Raw genomic sequence first — 24076 nt, forward strand, 5'->3', positions numbered from 1 at the left:
AGGGAACGAGGAAAAGGTGTTTGTGTTCGTTCTCCTCCCCACTGCACTGCTTTTATGTCCTCTGTCTTGTGTCCAATTTCGTGTTGCTTGGCTGCGGTGCCATCTTCCTTGATCTGACTTTCCTTTTGCAGCTGCTGGTTATGTTCTGTGATATGTGCCTTGACGCATAGTGACTTCACTTCAGTAATCCAAGACACAGCCGTGGAAAACAATATTCAGGGGAATTATTTCAGTGTGCTTATGGCAGGCTTCCCACCATAACTGATCGCTGGAAATAAAAAACACCGGAAGCTCACATGTCCACTTCTATAAAATCATCGAGCACAAAGTATTCTCAGGTACAACACTGCTACAGCTTTTGTATGAGTTTTTAGGTCTTGAGCATATGAAAGTGCAAGCTGTCTGCTTTTGAAAGACCAATTGTGAATTTACAGTGTACTTAGAGCCCATCCAATTGCTCGCCATTGTTTGGCTTTATTGCCACTCTTAGGGGCATATCAGCAACACCCGGCGATAATTACCGCTCAGCACTCTTAGCGTGAGGATAATTATCGCCGGGTAACGTGGATTTTTATGGCTGAGATAGCGTGCTATTAGCAACGCTTATCTCCTCAGCGATAAAAATCCTCACGCTAACTGCCTAATGTGAGATTATCGCTGGAAACTCAGCGATAATCTCACGTAGTGTGGCGTTAGCTTGCTGATAGGGACTCACAAACTTAGCCATGATATCCACCTTTCATAGGATATCATGGCTAAGTCAGGCCTGAAGCAGGCGTAAGGAAAGTAGCGATAACAGGGGTTAACGCTACTTTTCCTGACGCTATGCTTCATAGCGTTAGGCTTGCTGATAGGAGAAATGTCGCTTAGCGACATTTCTCTTGTCATGTTAGGTCAGGAACGCCAACTTTGCATCTCATTAGAGATGCAAAGCTGGGCATTAAGATTTTGAGCGCTAATGCAAGGTTTCACGCGTTAGCGTGGCCTTGTTAATTAGGCGATAAAATTATCGCCGCTTTTCATCAGAAAACGGCCGCAAAAGCGGCGATAATTTTTTATCGCCAGCTTGTTAGATATGCCCCTTAGTAACTTCCTTTTTATTCATTGCCTTGTGTGGGTTTCCCTTCCTCTTATGTGTTTGTCCCTCCTCTGGTGCATAGCCACTTTAGTTGTATCCTTGCATTGCTCACGTTTTGGAAATCATCTTTCCTGTTTTTATCCACTCAATAAGAGTGCATGTATTTTTTTCAGCTAACTCCCTCGTGTACTTATTTCCTCATCCTCTCTCACAACACTCTCGGTTGCTCTCTCTCATCCGTGTGCTTCTCCCATGCTTCCTTCATGTTGAGCTCACCCATATGTGCTTCTGCCGCCCACAATGTATGTTTTCTTGCATGTGTGCTTTTTTCTTGAGTGCTGCTTTCCAACTCCCCACTCTCTTCCCGTAGATACCCTCTCCCAGCCGCCGCTGCTTCCCACTTCCCACTCCAGTTGCTGTCCCCTAGTTTATTATGCTGCTCTGCCCTCTTAACATACCCACCAGTCTAACAATTTTTTGCTGCAATGCTTTGCATTACATGTTCACCAAATGCCCTTGCGCTCATTCAGTTGTTTTTAAAATGTTTCCATATTACATTTATTTTGCCAGTCTCTCGCTGCATTAGACTCTTTCTCTGTGCCCCCGTACTTATTTTTGGGCCTTCCATTTCCCTTAATATGACATAAAATGTCAGAAACACCTTTACATTTCCAGATTGAGACTGGCAGGGATATATGAAGCCTCATTTACCCTTGTATTTCCTCTTACACTTGGCTAGCCACACTTGATGAGCGAAGCACATATTGCCAGTCGGTTTCTGCATTTACATGCTTGTTTCATATCGCCCATAAATCTGCATGAATTTATGTGGGCTATTTCTGTTTCATTAAGTACAATGTTCTACTATTAAGTAAGATGATGAAGTTATGAGTTGGGCCTGAGAATTTAAAAAGCAATGCTAGAGTATATCATTTGATGCAGAGATGGTGTGTACATCATTGGCAGCTTTTTAATTTAGCATATCCGGCCAAGTACCCTTTGTGGTACTAGTTGTATATGCACATAATAAAACCAGCATTGGCATAGCCAATAGGCCTCGCTTTTGGGACCTTATAAGTATTTAGTTATGCAGCACAATATCCTTGGTTCAACAACATCAACTGTTGCTTGGCTAAGCACTTATAAGGTCCCAAAGGCGAGACCTATTGGCTATGCCAATGCTTGTTACTAGTTTGACTGGGATCCTGCTAATCAGGAGCCTAGCCACTGTGCTTCCTTCCTAAATTGACATGGTAAGTACTACAGTACATCCACAATTGGCTACTGGTATACCCTTGTAAGTCCCTAGTATATAGTACTCAGATTCCCAGGGCATAGGTACACCAGTGTCTCCCATGGTTTGCAGCATGTATTGTGCCACCCATGATAGACCACTCATACTATGACTACAGGCCTGTCATTGCAGCCTCTGTGAGTTGGTGCTTGTACCTTTCACGACAGATAGACGTTTTCTTATAGCTGAGGTCACAACACTTAAAACCTATAAGTCACCCCTATGGCAGGCCTTTCAGTACTGATGGTAGGGTGCTTGGTTAGAAGTGTGAGGGTGCCCCTGCATGAGCAGGGGCACCCTCACAATCACACCCCGGAGTCGATTATCAAGGCTTTGTAAGTGCGGTCAGTCATTTTGATACATATAGTGGACATCAGTCATTATGAGATGTCTAATTATAACTCTAACTATATAGTGGCTGCATCGAACCCGGTCATGTTTGGTATCAAACATGTTGGATTCATTCCCCAACACCGATTCCAGTGTTGGAAGTATGATCCCATGTACTGGGGGGCTCCCTTGGGAAGGGATGTGGAATTCCTATAGCCCGACGCCCTGAACATATTGTTTGGGGTCAAGGGCAACAAGTTTTCATGTGTATTTTGTCCTTGGGACAAGCAGGCCAAACCCCTACAACACAAACCCTTTGGCTGCCAGTTTACAGTACCACATTATGGATCAGGGAAGGGCCTTGTCTACAGTTAAGTTAATATGTGTGTCCATTTATTCATGCTGTTCAAACCTGTATTCATGGTTCATTAATGCAAAGCCTTTAATTTTATGGTGTGCACTAAAAGTAAATGTTGTAAGCTTGTCCTGCACTACTGACGGTGATTCCAGTATAAATGTGCACAAACATTTTCAAAGTTTAGTAATATGAGGCGATGTATAAAGCCCCCAGAATGCTTTCTGATTATATGCAAATATTTGCAGAAGCTTGAAAGCAAGAGTGATGATTCTTTGCTTTCAAAATAAAATGTTCACAAAAAAATGCAAGTAGGAAAAAAACATTTTTCTAAACTACTGTAAGATTTTAGGTACCATATGTTTGCAGCATCATTTAGTAACATGTTGATGTATGCTTGTATTTCCCAAAAATATTCATAATGGAAAATCAGTGTAACCAGTTTAAATACTATTATGGGAAACAAAAATAAACCAGCATTGGCAAAGCCAGTGGGTCTGAAATTGGTGGTCAGCCTTTTGGTTTTGTCAATGCGTGACTAATTTAGGCATGGTTTTTGTAAAACTTTATAGGTGTGGGAGCTACTGGGCCCTCACCATTCTAACACGCATTGGCAAAAGCAAACATTGTTTTTGGTCTCAAAAAGCACACATTGCCACAGCAGTTCCGGGCACTGAACAAAACTACTTTGTGTGCCAATATGCTCCTTGTAAAAGAGCAGAATACTGTCACTCATAGTGAAGCCAGCTGATAGACAGAGAGAGAGGGACAGAATTTTATTAAACACAAAAGGTCATGTTTAACGCCAGGCCAAACTAGAGGCCCAATTATTAAAGAAAGTCTCAAAAGTGCATCCATGGTGTATATCCTTGCATTAAGTGCATATATACAGTTTCCGTGAATTCACAAGAATTTACAGAAGTAGGCCTAGAAATAGTACTCCTAGAAAATATTTGTGAACTGCATTTTAGCATGAGTAACTGTGCATGCGCAGATTTGCTCATGTGAAAATCTTAATGTTTCAAGTTCACTTTTCCTCCAACCACTTTTTGCCCAACCCTGGAAAAAGTTTTAGATCTGTCACTGTCAGGAGTAAATGTCCAACCTTTTTCAGTATGGGAAATGATTAGAAAAGAGTTGGTGAAAACCCTTAAAACATGTAAGTTAGTAGGTTTGCACATTCAAAAGGGCATTTCAACCCTTGAACTATTGCTTACCACTACTTTCAGCCCCAGTATGTAGACCTGCAGAAACGTAGCAACATAAGGGAATTGCTAGTATTCAAACCCTACTATTGTACGAGCCCTGGCATAATTAGAGAGGCTTTATCAGAACTATTTTGTAATGAGATTGCTGCCGTAATTTGTCGCCACATTAAATGGCACAAAAGGGACAAGTGGATTTTGTTACAGGACAAGTAGATTTATGAAGTGACCTGCCCCATGGACAAGTAGATATTTTATTAAATTCCACACCTCTACTTCTGGTTACAGCCTTTCAGGGTCTGACAGGAGGCTAATGCTGCTGCCGACCACAGACACAATTCTGCCTTTCTCCTCCTGAGCCAAACTCGAGCAGGGGCAGGTAGAACAATTGGTTTCTTGTCTCAGGGAGGTGTGACCACCTTCCCATACATGACTTAGTGTATTGGGCTGGGGTTGGGGGCACTTGCCAGTGCCACAAGACCTCTTTGAAGGACATATTTGGTGCCCTCCTTGAATTCTCCAGTTGGAACAAGTTCTGTGAGCCCTTGGCTCCCGCTCAGGTGGACAAAGGACATGAGAGTATCCTCCCTTCTGTTCAGTCCCTCCACTGGGAGGGACCCCTTAGTGGTCCTAACCCCTTTCCTAGGGTATTTAAGGGCTGACTTGTGGATGGATCCTCAGATTCGTTGTGGGACAAAACTCAAGCTTGAAACCACGTCACTCTTTGACTGTTTGGACACTTGTACTTCGCCTGGAACCTATCCTGCTTCAAGGAAGACTCCTACTGCTCCTGGTCACGCTGTTCTGCAAGTCTTTTTCATTGTCTGTGTTTCTTCCAGGATCTTCAGACCTGTGGGCATCAAGGTCACCAGAAGTAATCTCCTTTGGAATGAAGGAGATGCACCGCAACGCAGCTGGCCGGTCTGCTGCTCCGGACGTCACCCGGACTTCGAAAGGCAAAGCAACGTAGGTGGTAGTTCTGCAACTCCCTAAAGGCCTGGCCTGTCCTCTCAGCAATTCTGAGGCCAGTTTCCCTTGTCGGAACCGCGTCGACTTGCCATTGCCAAGGCGTGTTGATCTCTGCACTCCAGAGATCTTCGGGCTACAAGAAGCTCCTGCCACAGCATCTCTTCCTGCCAAGTACAGCGTCTTCACTGCATTCTCTGGTCTTCTTGCGACTCCTGTGCCTTCGGCCCTCTTGAGGGTCTGCTTCTGCTCCAGTAGGCTCCTATGTTTGCTCTGGCCTGCTCTGACTCCCCTGCTTGTGGTGAGTCCCTTCAACCTTGATGGTCCAAATGTTGCTCCTTCTTCGCTTTGTACATCAGTTGCAGCTGCCAAGGCTTGTTGGTGCTCTAGCTGGACACCGAGCCCCTGGTACCTGACTTCTGATGTGGGGCAGCTTGTGGATCGCTCCTGGTCTTCCTCCGTGTCGCCTGGTCCCCACAGCTGCGACTACCAGGTCACCGTCAACTCATTTGAATCGTCTGTCATCAATGGACATTGCTCTTACGTGCCTCCTGGTCACCTCTGAGTGCCAGAGGCACTGTCCCCTCTGCTTGCAGGCTCTTCTCTTCAAGAATCCACCCTTGGATTCCACCGGACTCTTGCACAGTCTTCTCCAGCGGCATCTTTTCTTTAAGTCCTCCATTGTGGTCTACGGCGGTTTCCAAAGTTCGCACCTATGCACCCAGCTTCCCTGGTGAAGGTATCCTGGTTCCTGGGTAATCCAAGGGTGGGGTGACTCTCCAACCTTCTGTTTTGTTTTTAAAACATCTGAGTTTTATGTAGTGCGGACTAGACCCGAGACATCAGGTATCGGTGCGCTTTACATGAGCACCAGTTTCGTTACAGATGGACACATTCATTTTTGTTAGGCACAGGGAGATTAAGTGATTTGTCCTGGTCCAAGTCCCGACTTCGGTCGCATTTTGCATTCCCGTTTTTTTTAGTAGATGGAGACCACTGTATTTTGTGCTTACTTACCTATTGCAGTTGAAGTATTATTGTGTATTTGTGTTTATATTTCCGGGCAGGAGATATACCAATGTGTTAGTGAGTGTTGTGTAATAAATAGATATATTTGTATATATATACACTGTGTGGTTCTTTTTCATTTAACCTACACTACATGATTAGGACTGGTAAAAGGAGCTGCTTACCACTCCTTCAAAATAATCCTGAAGGCTGCTCTCCACAGCTACCACTTTGGGAGCTTTCAAAGTTCATCAAAGACCACTAAAATTACTGTAAGGGTTGTCTGGATTAGTGCAAGGTGCTTCACTTAAATAAATGTGCACCATATACTAAGTCAGCCTCCTACAGCTGGATTATTGGCAGATACAGTAATGGGTGATGAACAAGACCCATAGCAGATATGTCTTGTGTGAGTGTAAACGTATTAAGCAGTGTGAGGGAGTAATTATGCAGCCTGTTTAAGCTGCAGTTGGCTGCTGAGTGTTATGGTATTAGTATTAGTGTGGGCCAGAAAGGTTATATATGAATTGACAATACTATGTAATACCCAGGCTTACATAGTTGAGCATACACATAAATGATGAGAAATGCTTGCAAATAGTCTAAACCACTGGCAATCACTTTGGGTAGCATTCCAACTCTCTACAGAGGCCTGCCTTATGCAAATCATTACTGACCCTGCTCTTCATGGAAACAACCCTTCTCGAACAGCCAGGCAACACCCTCTACAGAGGGAAACACAAGCAACACCAGATCGGTCTTAGCCTTATTAGGACTCATCAGGCAGGTATAACTTTGATCCTGTGGCACAGCGAGCAAGGGACCTGCATCTTGGCATACCCTTGGCTACTTTTAAAAGTGACTTACATCCATTGTTAATGGTCTAAACAGTCCTCCCACAGGCACTGGGGAGGACTACAGAGATGCTTGAGAGAGAGACACAAACATAATAAATACTTTTTAGAGACTACCCAAAAGTAACAGAGGGGCAGTTTCTAGACATGCAGTCAAGGCCTGAGGTTACAGCCAGATGCTCATTTCCAAAAAAGAAGCATTCAACCCTAAGGAAACAACGTAGTGCACCAGATTTCCATTATTGTTGTCCTATTTTACATTGCATGTTGTCTTAGTTAAATCAATAGAACATCAAAAATGTTTGTTATATACTGATTGTTGCAGAAAGACGAAAGTGAAGAAGATGAGAGTGAAGAGGAGGACAACTATGAACAAGAGAGTGATGATATTGACAGCGAAGAGAAGCATCAGATAAAAAATCGTATTGCTAAAAAGTTGAAGAGAGATCCCACTGACTTTGTTAAACCAGCTACCAAAAGTGAAGACACACTGACAGAGAAGAAAATGAGTCGCAGGTGGGTGAAGACATTATACTTAACTTGAGGCTGTCTCTGCATCTCATTGTGGCATTCTATATTCTGAGAAGTGTAAGACATTTGTATGTCTGATGATCTACACATAATTCTCTTTAAGGGATTACTTAGATTTAAAGATTGAAATCTGTGTCATTTCCAACTATTGACAGACTGCCTATGAATTTGTTTCCTTAATAACCTTTGTATTGTTAGATGAATCCATGCGAAACCTAAAAAAAATAAGTTAATCTGATTTGGATTGCATGATAGGGTTCATGCAGTTCTGTCAAGTGTGGTGTTCATAAAAAGGGGATGGGGTCTAAAAAGGTATATTTTCCATTGTAACTGGCATAGAATTCTTTATTTGCAATCCTCTAAAAAGAAAACAGTTGAAGGAAATCAAACCAAACTGGACATAAAAAGTAGACCTTTACTCAAAGAAGTACCTGTGCTTGGTTTGGTGTAAAACTGTTTAGTAGTTTTTGAGCAATTCGCAATTAAATTATAGAGATATTTGGGCCGTCACTCTGTGGATCATACTCTGTTTAGTGAACTCACTGAGGATGTGCAAATCCAATTAAAAAATAAAGAATGACTATTGCATTAGAGACCTTTTCTCCCATAAACCATTGTGTATTCAAAAATCTGCCGGTAGATAAGTGAATCTGTTGCACTCTGAGTGTCACTGAAACGTTTTTGTTGCGGCCTCTTTTACCTGGGATGGGAAATTGAGCACTACAGTTGCACAGGGCCTTTAACTGTGCAGTGGATTGGGTTCAGGACCTTGCTGAGGGCTAGGATATGAGGCCAACTCGAGGTATGCATGGGTGAAGGCTGAGTGCAGCGGGGGATAGCCGCCTGTGGTGCTGTCTTGCCAGTAGGCCTGGCCCTTTCGGCATAAGGTTGTGCGCAGTGGGGTTTCGCTGTCCCACAGGGTTGTATGTAGTGTATGATTAAAAACTCCAAATCATCACTGGAAAAACAAAGGTGAAGCTATGGTTAGTTTTACTTATCACATCTTGAACCAGTAAACTTCAGAAGTCATGATTTGCTTCGCAATCCATAAATCCCACAACAGCTATGCAAACCGTTTCTCGCACACCAAATGTAATTAATGGTCATGACCTCGTCCCTTATGTAAGGGACGCATTTACATATATCCCAAATAATCTTGAGATTACATATCCTGTTATCCTTACCAATATGAACAAGGAAAAGGTGGCTATGAATGTAGCATTTTCTAGTAGCGAGTTACTTTAAGTATGCATTACTTAATTACGTTGTGCTTTTAGGAGGTGTTACTTAGGGTTATAAATATTGTGAAGTTATAAGCATTTCATTTGCTGTGCAAACTGTGACCTAATCAGAACTACATAGTTGCTATTACTGACTTCCTAACATATGTGTATGTATGCATGTAAATATAAATATGAATATATAACTGACAGACTTGATCGTTTTGGAAAACGTTTCATTCTGCATGACTATGTTTTACTAACATTGATGAGCATACCTTGAAGGAAATGTTTTCAGTTTGACAGCTTTGATGCCATCAAGATCGTATTGAGGTGTGCTAGGTTTTTGTCATAAAATCTGAATGTTGGCTTTCTAGTTCATTAAAACACTGTGGTAAAGAGGCAGTTTAACAGTGGGGAAAGAAAACGGCTATTGACTATATCTCTTGCATCCTTGAATTCCTAATTTGTGTTGAGTGTCCATTCGCTCTATTAGGTAGTTCTGGTATAAATCCAATCTAGGTAAGAACCCTTTAACCTAGTGAAATATAACTTTCATTAAAAGTAGATGCACATACCAGAGCAAATTTGGAAAGTATAATTGTCATCTTACAAAGTGACTTAATCTTGTGCACATAAAACAACAACTTAAAATTATAAAAGTAAAATCAAGATTAGTACTCTTCGGAGCATTTAATGGTAGACTACAATTCACAGATCCCAATAAGTCAGCCAACACATGTTTCACCCCATAGAGGCATGCAAGCATAGGGCCTTTTTAAGGCTGTAAGTCAATGATAAAAGTACAAAAGAAAGGAAATGCAAAAGAGAAACCCCTCGCTCTGAAGGAGTAAAGAAGAGAAAGACATGTTAAGTCACACAATTTACAAAACTTAACTTGTTCTTTGATTGCACTCTGTGGTTAACTGCAATTGTGAGAATTTAACTTTATTACTGTCTGTGCTACACATTTGGAAAATGTACAAGGGTAAGACGTGTGGAAGCACACTGTGGGTGTATAGCCATTGGTAGTAAGAGTTATAATCTTTCTAATAAAAAAATGGGTAATGTGGGCTTGTGATTCTTATAACTTGGGCAACAAATTAAAATCATAGAATAGTATAAAATAAAATGGAATGGTACCTTCTAGAGTTTCATAATTTCTAAGTATGTCTTTCAATGACATTTAGGATACGGAGTGGTTGTTTAGTGTCAATTATTTAGTTTGGTTTCTGTTTAAATGGGAGACAAATCTAAAACGAAATTGAAACCACACTAATAGAAAGATTAGTATGGCACTATTATAGGATCTAGTTAGCCCAAACTTGCATAAGAAAAGTCTTGAGAGGAAAAGTGGGAATTAATTGAGAAGCCTTAAAGGAAACAAGAGGGATGTGGAATTTTTAGGAATAGGTGCATGTAAAAGGCAAGTCTGGTGAAACTAGTTACTAAAAAATGAGTGCCAAAGACAGGAATGAGAGATATAAACATTTGTAGTCGTGAAAAATATGTTACTCTTATAAGTAAAATAGGTAGTCCATGGGATCTGCTGATGACGCTAATCATTAACAGGGGTGTGGAATTTAATAAAAAATCTACTTGTCCATGGGGCAGGTTGCTTCCTAAATCTACTTGTCCTGTAACAAAATCCACTCGTCCATTTTGTGCCATGTAATGCAGCGACAAATTATGGCAGCAATCTTATTATATAAAAGCTCTGAAATATCCTCTCTGTTTATGCCAGGGCTCCTTCAATAGTAGGGTTTGAATACTAACAATTCCCTTATATTGCCACGTTTCCACAGATCTACATACTGAGGCTGAAGGTAATGGTAAGCAAGAGTTCCAGGGTTAAAATGCCCTTTTGAGCCTGTGCAAACCCACTAACTTGCATGTTTTAAGGGTTTTCACCAACTCTTGTCTAATCTTTTCCCGTACTGAGAAAGGTTGGATATTTACTCCTGACAATGGCAGACATAAAACTTCTTCCAGGGTTGGGGAAAAAGTGGTTGGAGGGAAAGTACACTTGCAAACACTCAGATTTTCGCGTGAGCAAATATACACCTGCATATTTGCTCATGCTAAAATGCAGTTCACAAATATTTTCTAGGAGTACTATTTCTTGGCCTACTTCTGTAAAGTCTTGTGAATTCACGAAAATGTCCTAAATCTGCACTTAATCCAAGGACATTGGTGCACTTTATTTAATAATTGGGCCCCTAATTAGGTCTAGCGTTAACCATGACCTTTTGTGTTTATTACACTTTTGTCTCTCTCACTCTATCGGCTAGCTTCACTGTGAGTGATAGTCTTCTTTTCTTTCACAAGGAGCATATCGAGTGCCAGGACCTACTGTGCAATGTGTGCTTTTTGAGACCAAAACAGTTTTTGCTTTTGCCAATGTTAGTTATAATGGTGAGGGCCCGGCAGCTCCCACACCAGTAAGGTTTTACAAAAACCATGCCAGAACAAGTCACGCATTGACATAACCAAAAGGCTGACCAACAATTCCAGACTACAGGCTTCACCAATGCTTGTTATTTTTTATGCTTCCCATAATCTTATTGAAACTGACTACACTTCTTTTCTGTTAAGAATATTTTTGGGAAATACTAGTGTACATCAACACATTTTACTAAATGATGCTGCAAAGAAATGGTACATAATTGTTTTCAGTAGTTTAGCGAAATGTTATGCTTTTTTTTTAGAACATTTTATTTTGAAAGCAAAGAATCATCACTCTTGCTTTCAAGCTTCTGCAAATATTTGCTTCTAATCCGAGAGCAATCTGGGAGCATTACACATAGCCTCATATTGCAAAACATTGAAAACGCGTGTGCACATTTTTATACACTAATCACTGTCAGTAGTGCAGTCTCAGCTTACAACATTTACTTAGAGTGCTCAATCTAATAATAAAGCTATTGCATTAATGAACTATAAATACAAGTTTGAACAGCATTAGCACATGGACACAAGTATTTCCTTTACTGCAGGCAATATCTTTCTCTGATCCATAATGTGTTAATGTAAACTAGCAGCCAAAGGGTTTGTGCTGAAGGGGGTTGGTCCTGCTTGTCCCAAGTCCATAATACACAGGAAAACTTGTTGCCCTTGACCCCAAACAAGATGTCCCGAGAGTTGGGCTATAGAAATTCCACATCCCTGCATTAAACAATTGAGTGCCAAAGACAGTAATTAGAGATATATACCTTTTTAGTTGTTGAAAATATAAGTCAATCTTAAAAGTAAAATAGATAGTTCTTATGATGTGCTGAGACAAATGCCAGAGGAAACCAGCATTGGCATAGCCAATAGGTCTCGCCTTTGGGACCTTGTAAGTGTTTAGCCATGCAACAGTTGTTGTTGCAGCAAAGAAATTGTGCTGCATAAATAAATACTTATAAGGTCCCAAAAGCGAGACCTATTGGCTATGCCAATGCTTGTTCTTTGTAAAGAAATAGATGCTTGTTTCTATTTCTTTACTCTTGCTATAATCGCGGCACAGGCGCTTTATTTTTAACATTAAACTAAAGCGCCGGTGCCGCGATTATACCAAAGGTAAAGAAATAGAAACAAGCATCTATTTCTTTACTTACGCTATAATCGCGGCACCGGCGCTTTATTTTTAACATTAAAAGTAAAGCGCCGGTGCCGCGATTATACCAAAGGTAAAGAAATAGAAACAATCATCTATTTCTTTACTTTTGCTATAATCGGTACACCGGCGCTTTATTTTTAACATTAAAAGTAAAGCGCCGGTGCCCGATTATAGCAAAAGTAAAGAAATAGAAACAAGCATCTATTTCTTTACAAAGAAAAAAGCTGGGGGGAAAAATGCTACCGCCGGCCACAGCCTGCAGTGCAAGCGCGCGCCCGCGCACATGCACTGCATACTGTAGCCAGCGGTAGCATTTTTTGAAGCCCTCCGTCAGACCAGCGCAAGCGCTGGGTCAGGCTCGACCTAAAAAGGGTTAGAGAGCCTTCACAAAATGGTCCTGGTGTGAAGTGAGCTCTAAGCTCAATACGGGCTGCACTCACTGTTGGAAGCACAAGAAGGGAGCGCATCCTATACAAGGTGTATACTAGTGCCCTTCGTGTATTCATAATTGAAGTCCTGCGGACATCCCATGCGGTCTGTTCTCCCTAAGCGAATGACTGCACCATGGTTGGTTAGCAGTTTATATCCTAAAGGCGCTAGGGTTGGGTGACACTCAGAAGTAGACTGTTCCAGTTTGCCATTTTGGACTGGTGTCAAAAACTGCCCTTTTTAAAAGTTTGAGGCACGTTTGTGAATAACAATTCCAGAAATGCAGCCATTCAGGCCACCATCTTGAATTGAGTTTGAAATGGTTAACTTAAAACAAGTTGCGATCGACATTTTAGAATGATTTAGATATTAAAAGAAAGGTAACATAAGCCATCCACTCAACCCATTCGTTCAGTACAATGGAAAGAGTAAGTCAAGTATGTGTGTTGAGAACGATACTATAATTTCCAATTAGTAACTTTCATTGGGTTGAAAAATTTCCACAAGGTGAATTTATGACTATGGTTAAGTGGAGAGATGGTGTGGATATTAGACAGTCACTATATGGGAATGCCGTCTAATTAAGGAATTGTCTGCTTGGCATGAACCCTAGATAGCCAAAATTGGGTAGAGAACAAAAATATGGTGAAAACGCTAGTTTAGTTACTTAGAGAAAGGAGGATTTGGTCAGAGTAGAATGTAGAAAATAACCATATATGTGCAGCTCAAGAGCAATGTGAAACATATAAATGTCATCCATGATAATAGTTACAGTTTTAAGGCAGTATTGAATATTCATTTATAACGGTTCAAATAGCTTCATAAGTTAGAACAAAATTAAAATAAGATTAAATTAACAGCATGGGACTTGCTGGTTGGAGGCTAAAACCAACCAACCTTACAGATGATGAAATAACAGCATGTGATTTCAGGCAACACCGTCTTGTCAGTGGCTTAAATGCAAGTTAGGATACAACAGAATAGGATTTCTGTCAGGAGTGTTCGTCCATCCAGCCTTACAGAAAGATAGATTAACAATATGGAAAATCCGCAAGACCATCTTATTCATTGATCAATACCAGTATTGAGTAAAACATGTTACGAATAAGGGTTATTACATATCTTTAGTCAGGAGAAACATAAAGAAATACTTAAATCAATAAACCACAGTTTTGGATTTTTACGACTGTTCACTAGCAGAGGTGCTTTTTACTGAATGCAATATAAATATAAAACCCTTAGGGCAGAGTTCTGGAGGGTTTGAAAGTTTTGCGCACTGGTGATCTCAGATTGATGGATTGGCAACATATGATATCCGACTACACTTTTTTAAGCTAAAATCGGAAATAGGTGAATTATAGAGAGGTAAAAATATAATCCTGAATGGGTAGCCTAATTTCAAGTACCTGATATTTGGTGTTGATTTGCCCCAAAGGTATGGAGCAGATTGGAGAGGATTGCATATGAGTGTGTAGGCGAAGGGGAAATGTGTTGCTTCTGATATATGGCACACAGCACTTTATTGAATTCCGATGGTGGTAGGTCCAATACTGACATTGGATTACAACAACATTTGCTGCAATATTTTCTAGATATTTACGAGCCTTGTGCAATGTAGGACGATGGAGAATTAATTTGCAGAATCCATGATTACTTTAATACTTTTCTGTGAGAGAGATGTAGATACTCCATTTTGTTCGTTCTGGCACTAATGCACTTTAATAGGCTTCAGGAAGTTTCTGTACTATCTACTTTCTTACCATTTCAAAGGGTAGAAGTTTTTATTGCACAGCACTTTTTTATACTATATAGGCCAATTGTGGCCTATATTGGGTGCGGTATCTCATCACCATATGAGCAATGTGCAATAATATTTTACTGAGAAGAGTTTTTTTTAGATTTATCTTACAAGTGAAAATTAGCCTTTCGGGAAATAAGTATAATGCACTTTATCAAATTTCAAGAGCAGCTCATGTATGAAATAATATGTAGTTCAAATTGGGTAATGTGCTATGATTGTATTGTGGGAAGTTATACTTAAGTTCTAAATAAGGTCCGAGCATCATGCACTTCAGTGACATATCTCGTAATGCACTTTATAAACCTCAAAGGCAGCTATTTCATTAATTGATAGCAATTATTTGCTTGATAATTAATGGAAACAACTGGACTTTTGGGGCTGTGATTGAAAAGAAATGTTTGAATGCCTCCTTAATGACGCTCCAGGATAATAGAGAGGGATTCTTCTGTGCTCCTCGCTGTGTTGTTTAAAATTCAAATATAAAATTCTTTTGGGTATGAACATTCAGGCACTTTATTTTAAGAGTGGAACATTGAAAATATTGAAAGAATTGAAGAAGTTGAAGAAATTATGAAAGAGCATGATGGACTCGAATGATTTGTGTTGCTCTTTATAGGGATAGGGTAATTTACCATTCTTCTTCTCCTCTCTCTCTAATATTTTCTTTCTCTCTTGGCTCTACTCTTACATAAATGGAAAATCATTGAAATGAAAACATTTGAAAATGGGATTTGAGTATTTTTCTGTATGAATTGATTGCGGCATACCCCTATGTGCATGGGACTTTAAGTTAGAATGATTTACTATATGTAACTGGCTTGTGTCTTATTTGTGTAAATGTTTTTGTTAAGGTGTGGGTGGGGGCTTCTGCCCCTTTAAAAGGTACACTCTACACACTTTCTCTATGGCCCTGCCGAAGGCTACGGCTGAAACGCTTAGGCCATTTCACCTTGGTGCTGGCCATGTTTAAATAAATTACGGTTCTCTGAAGCATTACCTCCTTGGTGGTGCTGTGTCCTTCTGTGTGTGACGGAGTGTATGCTATGTGAGGAGCTCTGACTGCAGTGTGAAGCAACGCTTCTACATATATATATATATATAATGTTTTTCTTACAAATATCGCCCGTCTCCGAAAAAAAAGCAGGCACTCCAGGATGCGTGTGAAGATTACGTTCTATTATTCAACGGATTTTAACTGATCCAATACTTTATGGCTGTAAACGGCCTTTGTCAAGGTGAACAAGCCCCATCACCCATAAAGAATAAATAATACAACATGATAGGCACTGAAGAGATACTGTGCTTCCCTACGAGTCTATATTACACCATCTGTCTCAGTACAGCAAGGCATACATCTCATATAATCCATCAGTAAACAACAACAACAACAACAACAAAAATAACAATAATCAAACATAATCAGAGTGCATCAACCCCTGTTCTAAATATTGTGACATGATTCTTAGAAAATCATAAATTTAGGAAAAATCTTCTTATTTGACTTATAATGAACAATTAAACATTCACATTTAAGGTCTTATGGGTGAAACCATAGGCAGACCATTTTTACGGTTCAGAACCCCATACTTGGTATTAAGTGACAAAAAATTCAAATGCAGTTACAAAGGGAAATACATTATAAACCTCCCCCTAGTGCACAACACCATTTTACCTGATTATAGTCATCCGTCATATACAATCATCTCAAATTGATATAAGAGATTAATAATTGTCAATTTCACATCATAAAGGAGGCAGGTAGCGCAGGGTCCTGTCCAATTGGGCACTTGCTACTTCCAAAATCGTTCACATGTAGACATCAATAACAAATCTATATCTCTAGTTTCATGAGAAAAGGGGAAAGATAAAACATAAAAATTAATCTCAATTTAACATGCATCATATGGGCCACCCTACTTAGAGTGACGTATCACTGGCTTATCGGACAACACCATAATAGTCAATTAAATTAGAATTAAAATCAAGATTCAATAAATTCAATTTGAGTGTAAATTCAAGGTACAACCCTCCTCCTAGCAGCTTATGAACTCCCTAACTTCTGTTATAGCCAGCATACGGTCTCCAGGATAAAAAGGCTGGGTGAAAAAAGAAGAGTAAGCTAGCCAGAGAGAGAGAGAGAGACAGAAGAAGACTGGTAAAACAATACAGCAATTACCCCACATGCACTTCTAATTCCTCATCCTTATTTAGCCTGTAACGGAATTTTGTGTGTAAATCTAATATAGATCTTGACTCGGCATGACTTAATCGTCTCACTTCATCACCACCCAGTATGTTCTTCTGTACCTTATCAACGGCAAAGAACCTCAATTTAGACACATCACTGTTGTGTTGCTGCGAGAAATGCCTTGCCAGAGGGTAGGTAAAATCAAAATTTATGATGGCTCGCTGATGTTCCAGTATGCGCTTCCTTAAGGAGAAAATCGTGCTACTCATACATGAGCGAGCAAAGAACACTGAAGGACATAAATACAGAAATCAGATGCACAGTTCAAAAATTGCACAATCTTCCATTCGTGACCACTAGATGTTAGAAATCCTGCAGTAGTATTATTTTTTATTTGTATTGGCATTTAAAAAAAGCTGTACACATATCACATTATGGCTCATAACCCTATTATACAGAATTATATGCATGTCATGCTCTGGCTTATACAGAAAAATGTTACATGTCCATTCAATTTCAGCCGACAACATCATAAGATATCATAAAATTTCTCTCCGTAAGTTGCCAACCGACAATACTACATTTTATAAAGATACAGAGAAAACATAAACAAATGAAGGCAAACCCCCCTCCCCCTTCCTTCCTTCCCTTTTCCCCTCTGATGAGTGAAAAACCACTTATTACGATTACCAGTGTTCCTACCATATCTATGTCATTCGGGAGTCGGTGTGTGGCCACCCCGATTACCACTGGGAGCAACTACAGGAATATTTTCCCCCACGGTATTTTGGTGTGTGTTCTGATCCTGATCTTTCTAAAGATCTGTTATCATGGTTGCCCAGGCAAGTCTGTCATCCTCAGCTTTTGCGTCCTTCCTCACGAATTTCATCCAGACCAGTTCTGCTGTCGCCCACTCATTCGTATCCCGTAACCAGTCTGAGTACTTCGGAGGGCGTGGCTGCATCCAAGCGATCACAATACGTCTCTTGGCCAGCACCAGTCCCAGGTTTACAAAACGCCTGCTCAGTTTCTTATTTTGGGGCGCTGGTAGCAACCCTATTTTAATGTCACGAGAGATAGTCCACCCCGTGGCCACCTCCAACTGCGCCAACACTTTGTCCCAATAATGCCGTAGAGTGGAGCAGAGCCAGATCATATGGATAAAGTCCGCCACTCATGTATTACATCGAGGGCAACAGTCCGCCCGATTGGGGTATATTATATGGAGTGTGTGAGGAGTTAAGTACACCTGATGTATAACGTTATAGTGAAGTAACTTAAAATGAGCATTTGCGCTAACCTTATGCACCCCTGCATGTACCTTTCGCTATTCAGCCTCCGTCAGGGGTTCTTCTATTAACGGCTCCCATTTCTGATGCAGGCTGGTGAGGTCCTCTCTAAGTGCCCCATATATATGGGAAACAAGTCACTTTCCTTGTGCCATCTCTATCATTATTCTGAGGACATTAGTAACGGGTGGCTCAGCAGAAATCCTGCAGTATTAGCTATGTCCCTACAGGCCTTTCAATGTCCGAACTTATGGAACCCTCTGGACTTAATTAGCCAAGTGGTAGATTTCTGGGTCGCCATGTGGTAGCTGTGTGTGACATGAGCCCATAAGTTCCTCCCTCTTCTATATGTGATAGAGGGTTTGAATGACAATTCCGAACCTATGAAGGCGTCATTTTTCAAAATTGACTAATGTTTGCACATCAATTTTTTTTAAGGCATTACGTGTGGTAATAAAAGTATACTTATATCTTTAGGGTTCCTATCATCATTGGCATATCATAATTGGTCCCTTGTGAGACGATGTGCCTTCTTTTCAACTATTCTTAAAACTTTGGCTATGGCACTCCTCACCCGAAATCTCTGCTTCACAAGTGTTGTCTGATGATAACTACTATAATGCAGCACACTGTCAACAGCTGTTTCTTTGCAATGTATGATGGTATGTACCCTACATTGCACCCATAATTAGACATCCAAAAAATAATTTTCCTTGGTGTTCATTGTGGGGCAAATCACTTAATCTCCCCAAGCCTTAACAAAAATTAATGCGTTCATCTGTAACGCAACTGGTGCTCATGTAAAGTGCTCTGCTACCTTTGGGTCAAGTTTGTGCTATAAAAAACTCCTTGAAAAAAAAAGGTTAAAGGTACTATCTTTCAATTTATTAAGGAACGGGCAGACTTTGTCTTGTGGGCCGTTACAAAGTAAAAACAAATCATTAATGTAACGGGTCCAAATCAAAATATGCAGCATGTACTCCTGGTTGTCCTCCACCCAGGCCACTTGCTCCTCCCACCAGTCCTGGTGGATACAGAGATGCTGTTCCAGATAGTGGGTACATAGATTGAGAAGGCCTATTGCATTGTTTTTTTATTAATTGTTTTAGACTACTTTGTTTATAGTCTGATAGTGTCCTGTCTGCAGCTGTGCTAAAAGCCACCAGAGATGGTGAATTTGTCAGCAAAATAGGAAAGGGGGCTAGTTGGTACAGCTTTATAAATGATGCAGCCGATGTAAAGCTAAAGATGGTCAGCAAGGGGAGCCAGTGATGTCCATCAGGATGGGGTGATGCAGACAGATTTCTTCAGGCCATGGAGGAGACATGCTTTAATGTGTAGGATGTCCTTTGGAGCAGGGGCATGGAGCAGGGCATTGCTACCATTCAGTGAAGTTTAAAATCTTCCCGCTCAATCCAGCTCTTAAGAGTATTGATAAAAACAACCACTTAGTTGGGTTAATCTTGTTTCAACAATGCAAAATATTTCTTGAATTCTACCTCCAGTCATTTTATATCTTTTTTTGTTACTGGAACATCTTTGTTGCTTCCCATGAGATCTTTAGGCACACAGTTTTCTCCTTTTACTTCATCTCTGCCCTCCTCTATACTAGATTTCTGATACCCTTGTTGCATTTTCATCAAATCTGTGTCATTACTTGAAATGTTCCTTCCCAAAAGCCATTCTGCTTAGGTGTAAGTTTGAGATTATTGACTCCCTTCAGTCCAAGAATACTGATTCAGTCAAAGTTCATTTGACCTCTCAAAAAGAATAAATGTGTGATTAAAAGTTCACTTGTATCTTTACCCACGCAAGTTGTAATAACTTAGCGTTGAGGGACTGATGATGATTGTCTTCCCTCCTTGACAGTCACCTCTTCAACCACCTATGCTTTTATTAATGCTTGTCCTTCACTCAAGATGGTCACCTTCCCCATTGTGCAAAATAAGCAACAGTATTACTCAAGTTATCAGGACAGGATGGTCACTGGAGCAAGAAGTTATCCCACCCAGTTGTCTGCCTGTGCAGCTTCCTTCATTCACCTTTGTTGCACCAATTCAGGCGTGATAATTAAGAGGAGGGGTTCTTCTCCAGTGACTCCCATTTATGATTGGTAACGGGGAGTGCTGATAAGCAGTCACAGAAGCTGGACTCCATTTACTGACTGAGATGACAACATAACTATTCCTCACAATGGTCTGCACACTTTTTTGGGTGGGCTAGCAGGGTCACTCACCCTGCTTTTCTTTTTCATGCTATCTTCAGTTAGGGTTTCTTAAACAACCTTGTTCTCTTTCACTGTAGTGCACAGAATGCAAGTAGGGTAACCATGGTGCTCGGTGCGGCTATTGTCTATGCACAGATGTAGAGCCTTAAAGGGTGAGCACATAATTCTGTCTGATGTCAATCAAACATGTTGTGCTGAAGCATATGTTCTTCGTCGCTGTAAATTTATAATTGATGGTGTTCAGACTGAAATTCTGGCAAACTCAGGAATGCCTTACACAGTAGTTTCTGATTCCTTTTTTGCAGAAAAATGTGAAAAAAACATTATATGAACCTGTTGTTAAAGCCTTTTCTTACTGTAGGAATATAATAGATATGTTAGGTTTTTTTATTGCTAAAATTCAATTTAAAGAAAGGAGTTGTTTTGGAAATATTTATGGTGCACAACGAGGTCACGACGGAAGTGTTACCTGGGTATTACATCAAACCAGGAAGTTATTTTCCTATTTCATGCATGTCGGAGCAATCCACTATTGAATCTGTTTAGGAACAATTTAAAGATGGTTTCATGGAGGATTTAGTAAGAGTAAATGGTTTCTCACATGAGATTAAATTAGTTCATAATGCCACACCAGTGAAGCACATACTAAGAAATGTACCAATGAAATCTATTGAATAAGATGTGCGAAGAATGGCTCATTTAACTTGTTGATCCTTCTCAGTGGGTGTCTTCAATTGTTCTGGGTGTCTTTGATTATTCTGGTGAGAAAAGGTCCGCTTACTTAAGATTGTGTGCGGACCTAAGACCTCTGAACAAGCAAACTTTACCATCCCCTCCCTAAGATTCAAGACACTTTTTCCAAAGAGTGCAAAGCAGAGTTCTTTTCTACCTTACATTTGCAACAGCATATTACCAGCTTGAATTTTCAGACAATTGTAAGCTCCATGCCACCTTCATCACCCTCTGATGGAACATTCTGTTACCCATAGATGCCTTTTGGATTGGCTTGTATTACTTTCATATTCAAAAGGTTAATGGATAATTTGTTCAGGAATAAGGAGGTGGTTCCTGCTTTCCAAGATGATATCATTCTCTATGCTTCATTTATAGACAAATGCAATAGTATTCTTGCCGAAGGCCTGTCTCCCCTCAAAGATAGAGGCATGGTGTTACACAAGTTACAATGTAAATTTGTACATAAAGAAATTAAGTACCTAGGACACTGTGTCAGAAAAAGGCCTAAGGAAACATTGATCAAAGATGTCCCCATGCCCTGTTCGAAAGATCAATTGGCTTAATTCTTATGGTTGTGTTAATATTATTTGCAGTTTGTTAAAAGTTCCTCCACACTTGCCGCATCTATGCGAGCCATATTAAAAAAAACTACAAATGTATGTGGTAGGAAGATGAGATCTGTGATTTTTAGAAAAATTAAAGGAAAGAAATGTCTGCTCCTGCATTCACTCCATTCAGGGAAAATGCTGATAGTAGTGTTAAAGTTGATGCCAGCATGGGTGTGGGTCTAGGAGCCATTTTGACACAAAACCCTAGTTTTAAGGGAGCAGTGGAGGTGAGGTGACAAACGATATTCCACAATTAAATGAGAGGCGCTCCACTGCATGTGGCAGTCAAATATTTTAAGATGTTTTATGGGGAAGAAGTTTCACTCAAAGTTGATCGTGAACCCCTAAAGGTGTTATTTTCAGGTAATGGCATGTGACCGATAACTCACACACAACAGGTGATGAGAGGAATGCTTACAATAAGTATCACTGGAAATCGCTTGATCTAGCATTGCAACAGATTGTTATTTTGCCCCCATGCCACCTCAGTTTGGACCCAGCCATTTACAAATCAGTCTTAGCCCTGCTCCAATAGGAACAGACCAGCCCAAACTGCCAGGTCAGGTCCTCCTGACCCAGAACAGAACAGAACAACCCAAGACTGGTTTTGCCCTGATTGGTGGCTCGGCAGTCAGGTGTAGCTTGGTTCCAGTGGCACAGTGAACAGAGGACCCACGTCTGGTCATACCCTTGCTCTTAGGGGGATACATCAGAAAGCAACATCCAGGCTTATTCGCATTCTTTCAAAACTTTAAGTTCAACTTTCATATTTAGTTAATTTCAAGTAAAGAAAACACAATCAAGGTTACCACTAGACTACTGTGAAAATAAAGAAGGTAGCTTAGAACAATGTATTGTAGCTAGTATGTCCATTATTCTTGAGTCCAATAAAGTTCAGATTTCTGATAATGAATGGCTCAAAGCAATATTGGAGGAAATGATTTTGGCTTGAGTTAACGAATATATTGTCAAGAAATGGCCACGGGAGGAGCCACTTTCTTATAACTTGCAAGTTTTCTGGAAAGAAAAGAATGACCTGTCCATTGAGGGAGTTTTTTTTTTTAGGGGTGACAAGTTTGTTTCCCTGGAAAATGTCAAATCTAAGATCATTAATGTGACAATTAGCAGACATTTAGGCGAAACATTTACTAGAAAATTAGTCGGAGCTTGATTCTGGTGGTAATATGTGGATGGTATGATTAACATGCATGTTACAAATGTACTGTTCTAATTCTTACAAATCTGTGAAGGTTAGCAACACTACCCTGCATTCTGTTCAGCACCCAGAACAATGTGAACTCCCAAGATTTTACTTCTTGGGACCATCTTACGCTTAAGGAGCGAAAATAAACACATTGTGGTGTTGGTAGATTAGTATTTGAAATGGTTTGACTGGAAATCTGTCAAAGAACCCAAAACTGGAGGAGGAGCCTAGCGCGCAACCAAGATGGCCGCGTAGGTGCGAGGCTCCCGAGGACCTCCGCAACCTCCTACGATTATCCTGAAATTATCCTGTCCCGGATGAGGGGACTGTGTTGGTGAGCCTGAGCTGAGGTGGCACCCGTTTCCCGTTTCCAAATCGGACCTCGGACACCGGAGTGAGCACCGATTGAGGTTTGCGGCCTTCTCCTCGCCGGACCCCGGATTTGCGCTGAGGGGTGATCCAGTGACAAAGCGAATAACAGCGGCAGGCAGGGCCTGGCGACTCGCGTACCCCGCACTTTCGCTTTCGCACCCCCCTGCCGTCTCTGCGGGGTTGGGTCGCGGGGCTCTTTGTGTTGGTGTGGCCTCGCTGGGAGACCCTGCCTGCCCGCCGGCTGTGATCCACCCCGCTGATCTGAGGTGGCCCCCCCCGGAGCTCGTGGCCCTGCTTGCCTGCCCTTCACGACGTGGCTGGTGCGACTGGGAGACTGGTGGCCATGGCCACGAAACAAGATGGAGACCGGGCAAAGATCAAATCGACCCGGCGTGGCGCCGTCCATCAGGCCAACAGTATGGACCGCTATACCCTCCAGAAGGGATCTCCCGATGGACCGCACAAGTCCCCTGAGGGCCCTCCTGATGCCCCGGACCTGCCCACGGATCTGACTCTGCGAGATGTCATGGGCGCCATTGCCGAGATGAAGGCCTCGGTGGGCCAGCGGTTCGATACACTGGCGCAGAAGATCGACTCGGTCCTCGTGGATGTTGGCCTGGTGAGGGCCGATCTTTCCAAAACCAACGACCGAGTTGATTCTTTGGCCCACACCGCATCGGGCCTTACGACAGATGTGGCGGCCCTACAAACAGAGGTGCGCCGGCTTAGTCAGGCGAGTGCGCTTATGGATCGACGCCTGGAGGACTCCGAGAGTCGGGCC

The 24076-nt window shown here is 41.2% G+C and overlaps 1 protein-coding gene across 1 annotated transcript in view; it reads left to right on the top strand.

Annotated features, from left to right (window-relative positions):
- CWC27 (CWC27 spliceosome associated cyclophilin) overlaps positions 1–24076 on the top strand; it is an 873807-nt gene that overhangs the window by 200083 nt on the left and 649648 nt on the right. The window contains exon 10 of the mRNA XM_085631671.1: positions 7416–7606. Within this exon, the coding sequence (XP_085487797.1) occupies positions 7416–7606 (191 nt within the window). The remainder of the gene's footprint in view (positions 1–7415; positions 7607–24076) is intronic.

This window comes from Triturus cristatus, chromosome 2_1, assembly GCF_964204655.1.
Source record: "Triturus cristatus chromosome 2_1, aTriCri1.1, whole genome shotgun sequence".
NCBI lineage: Eukaryota > Metazoa > Chordata > Amphibia > Caudata > Salamandridae > Triturus > Triturus cristatus.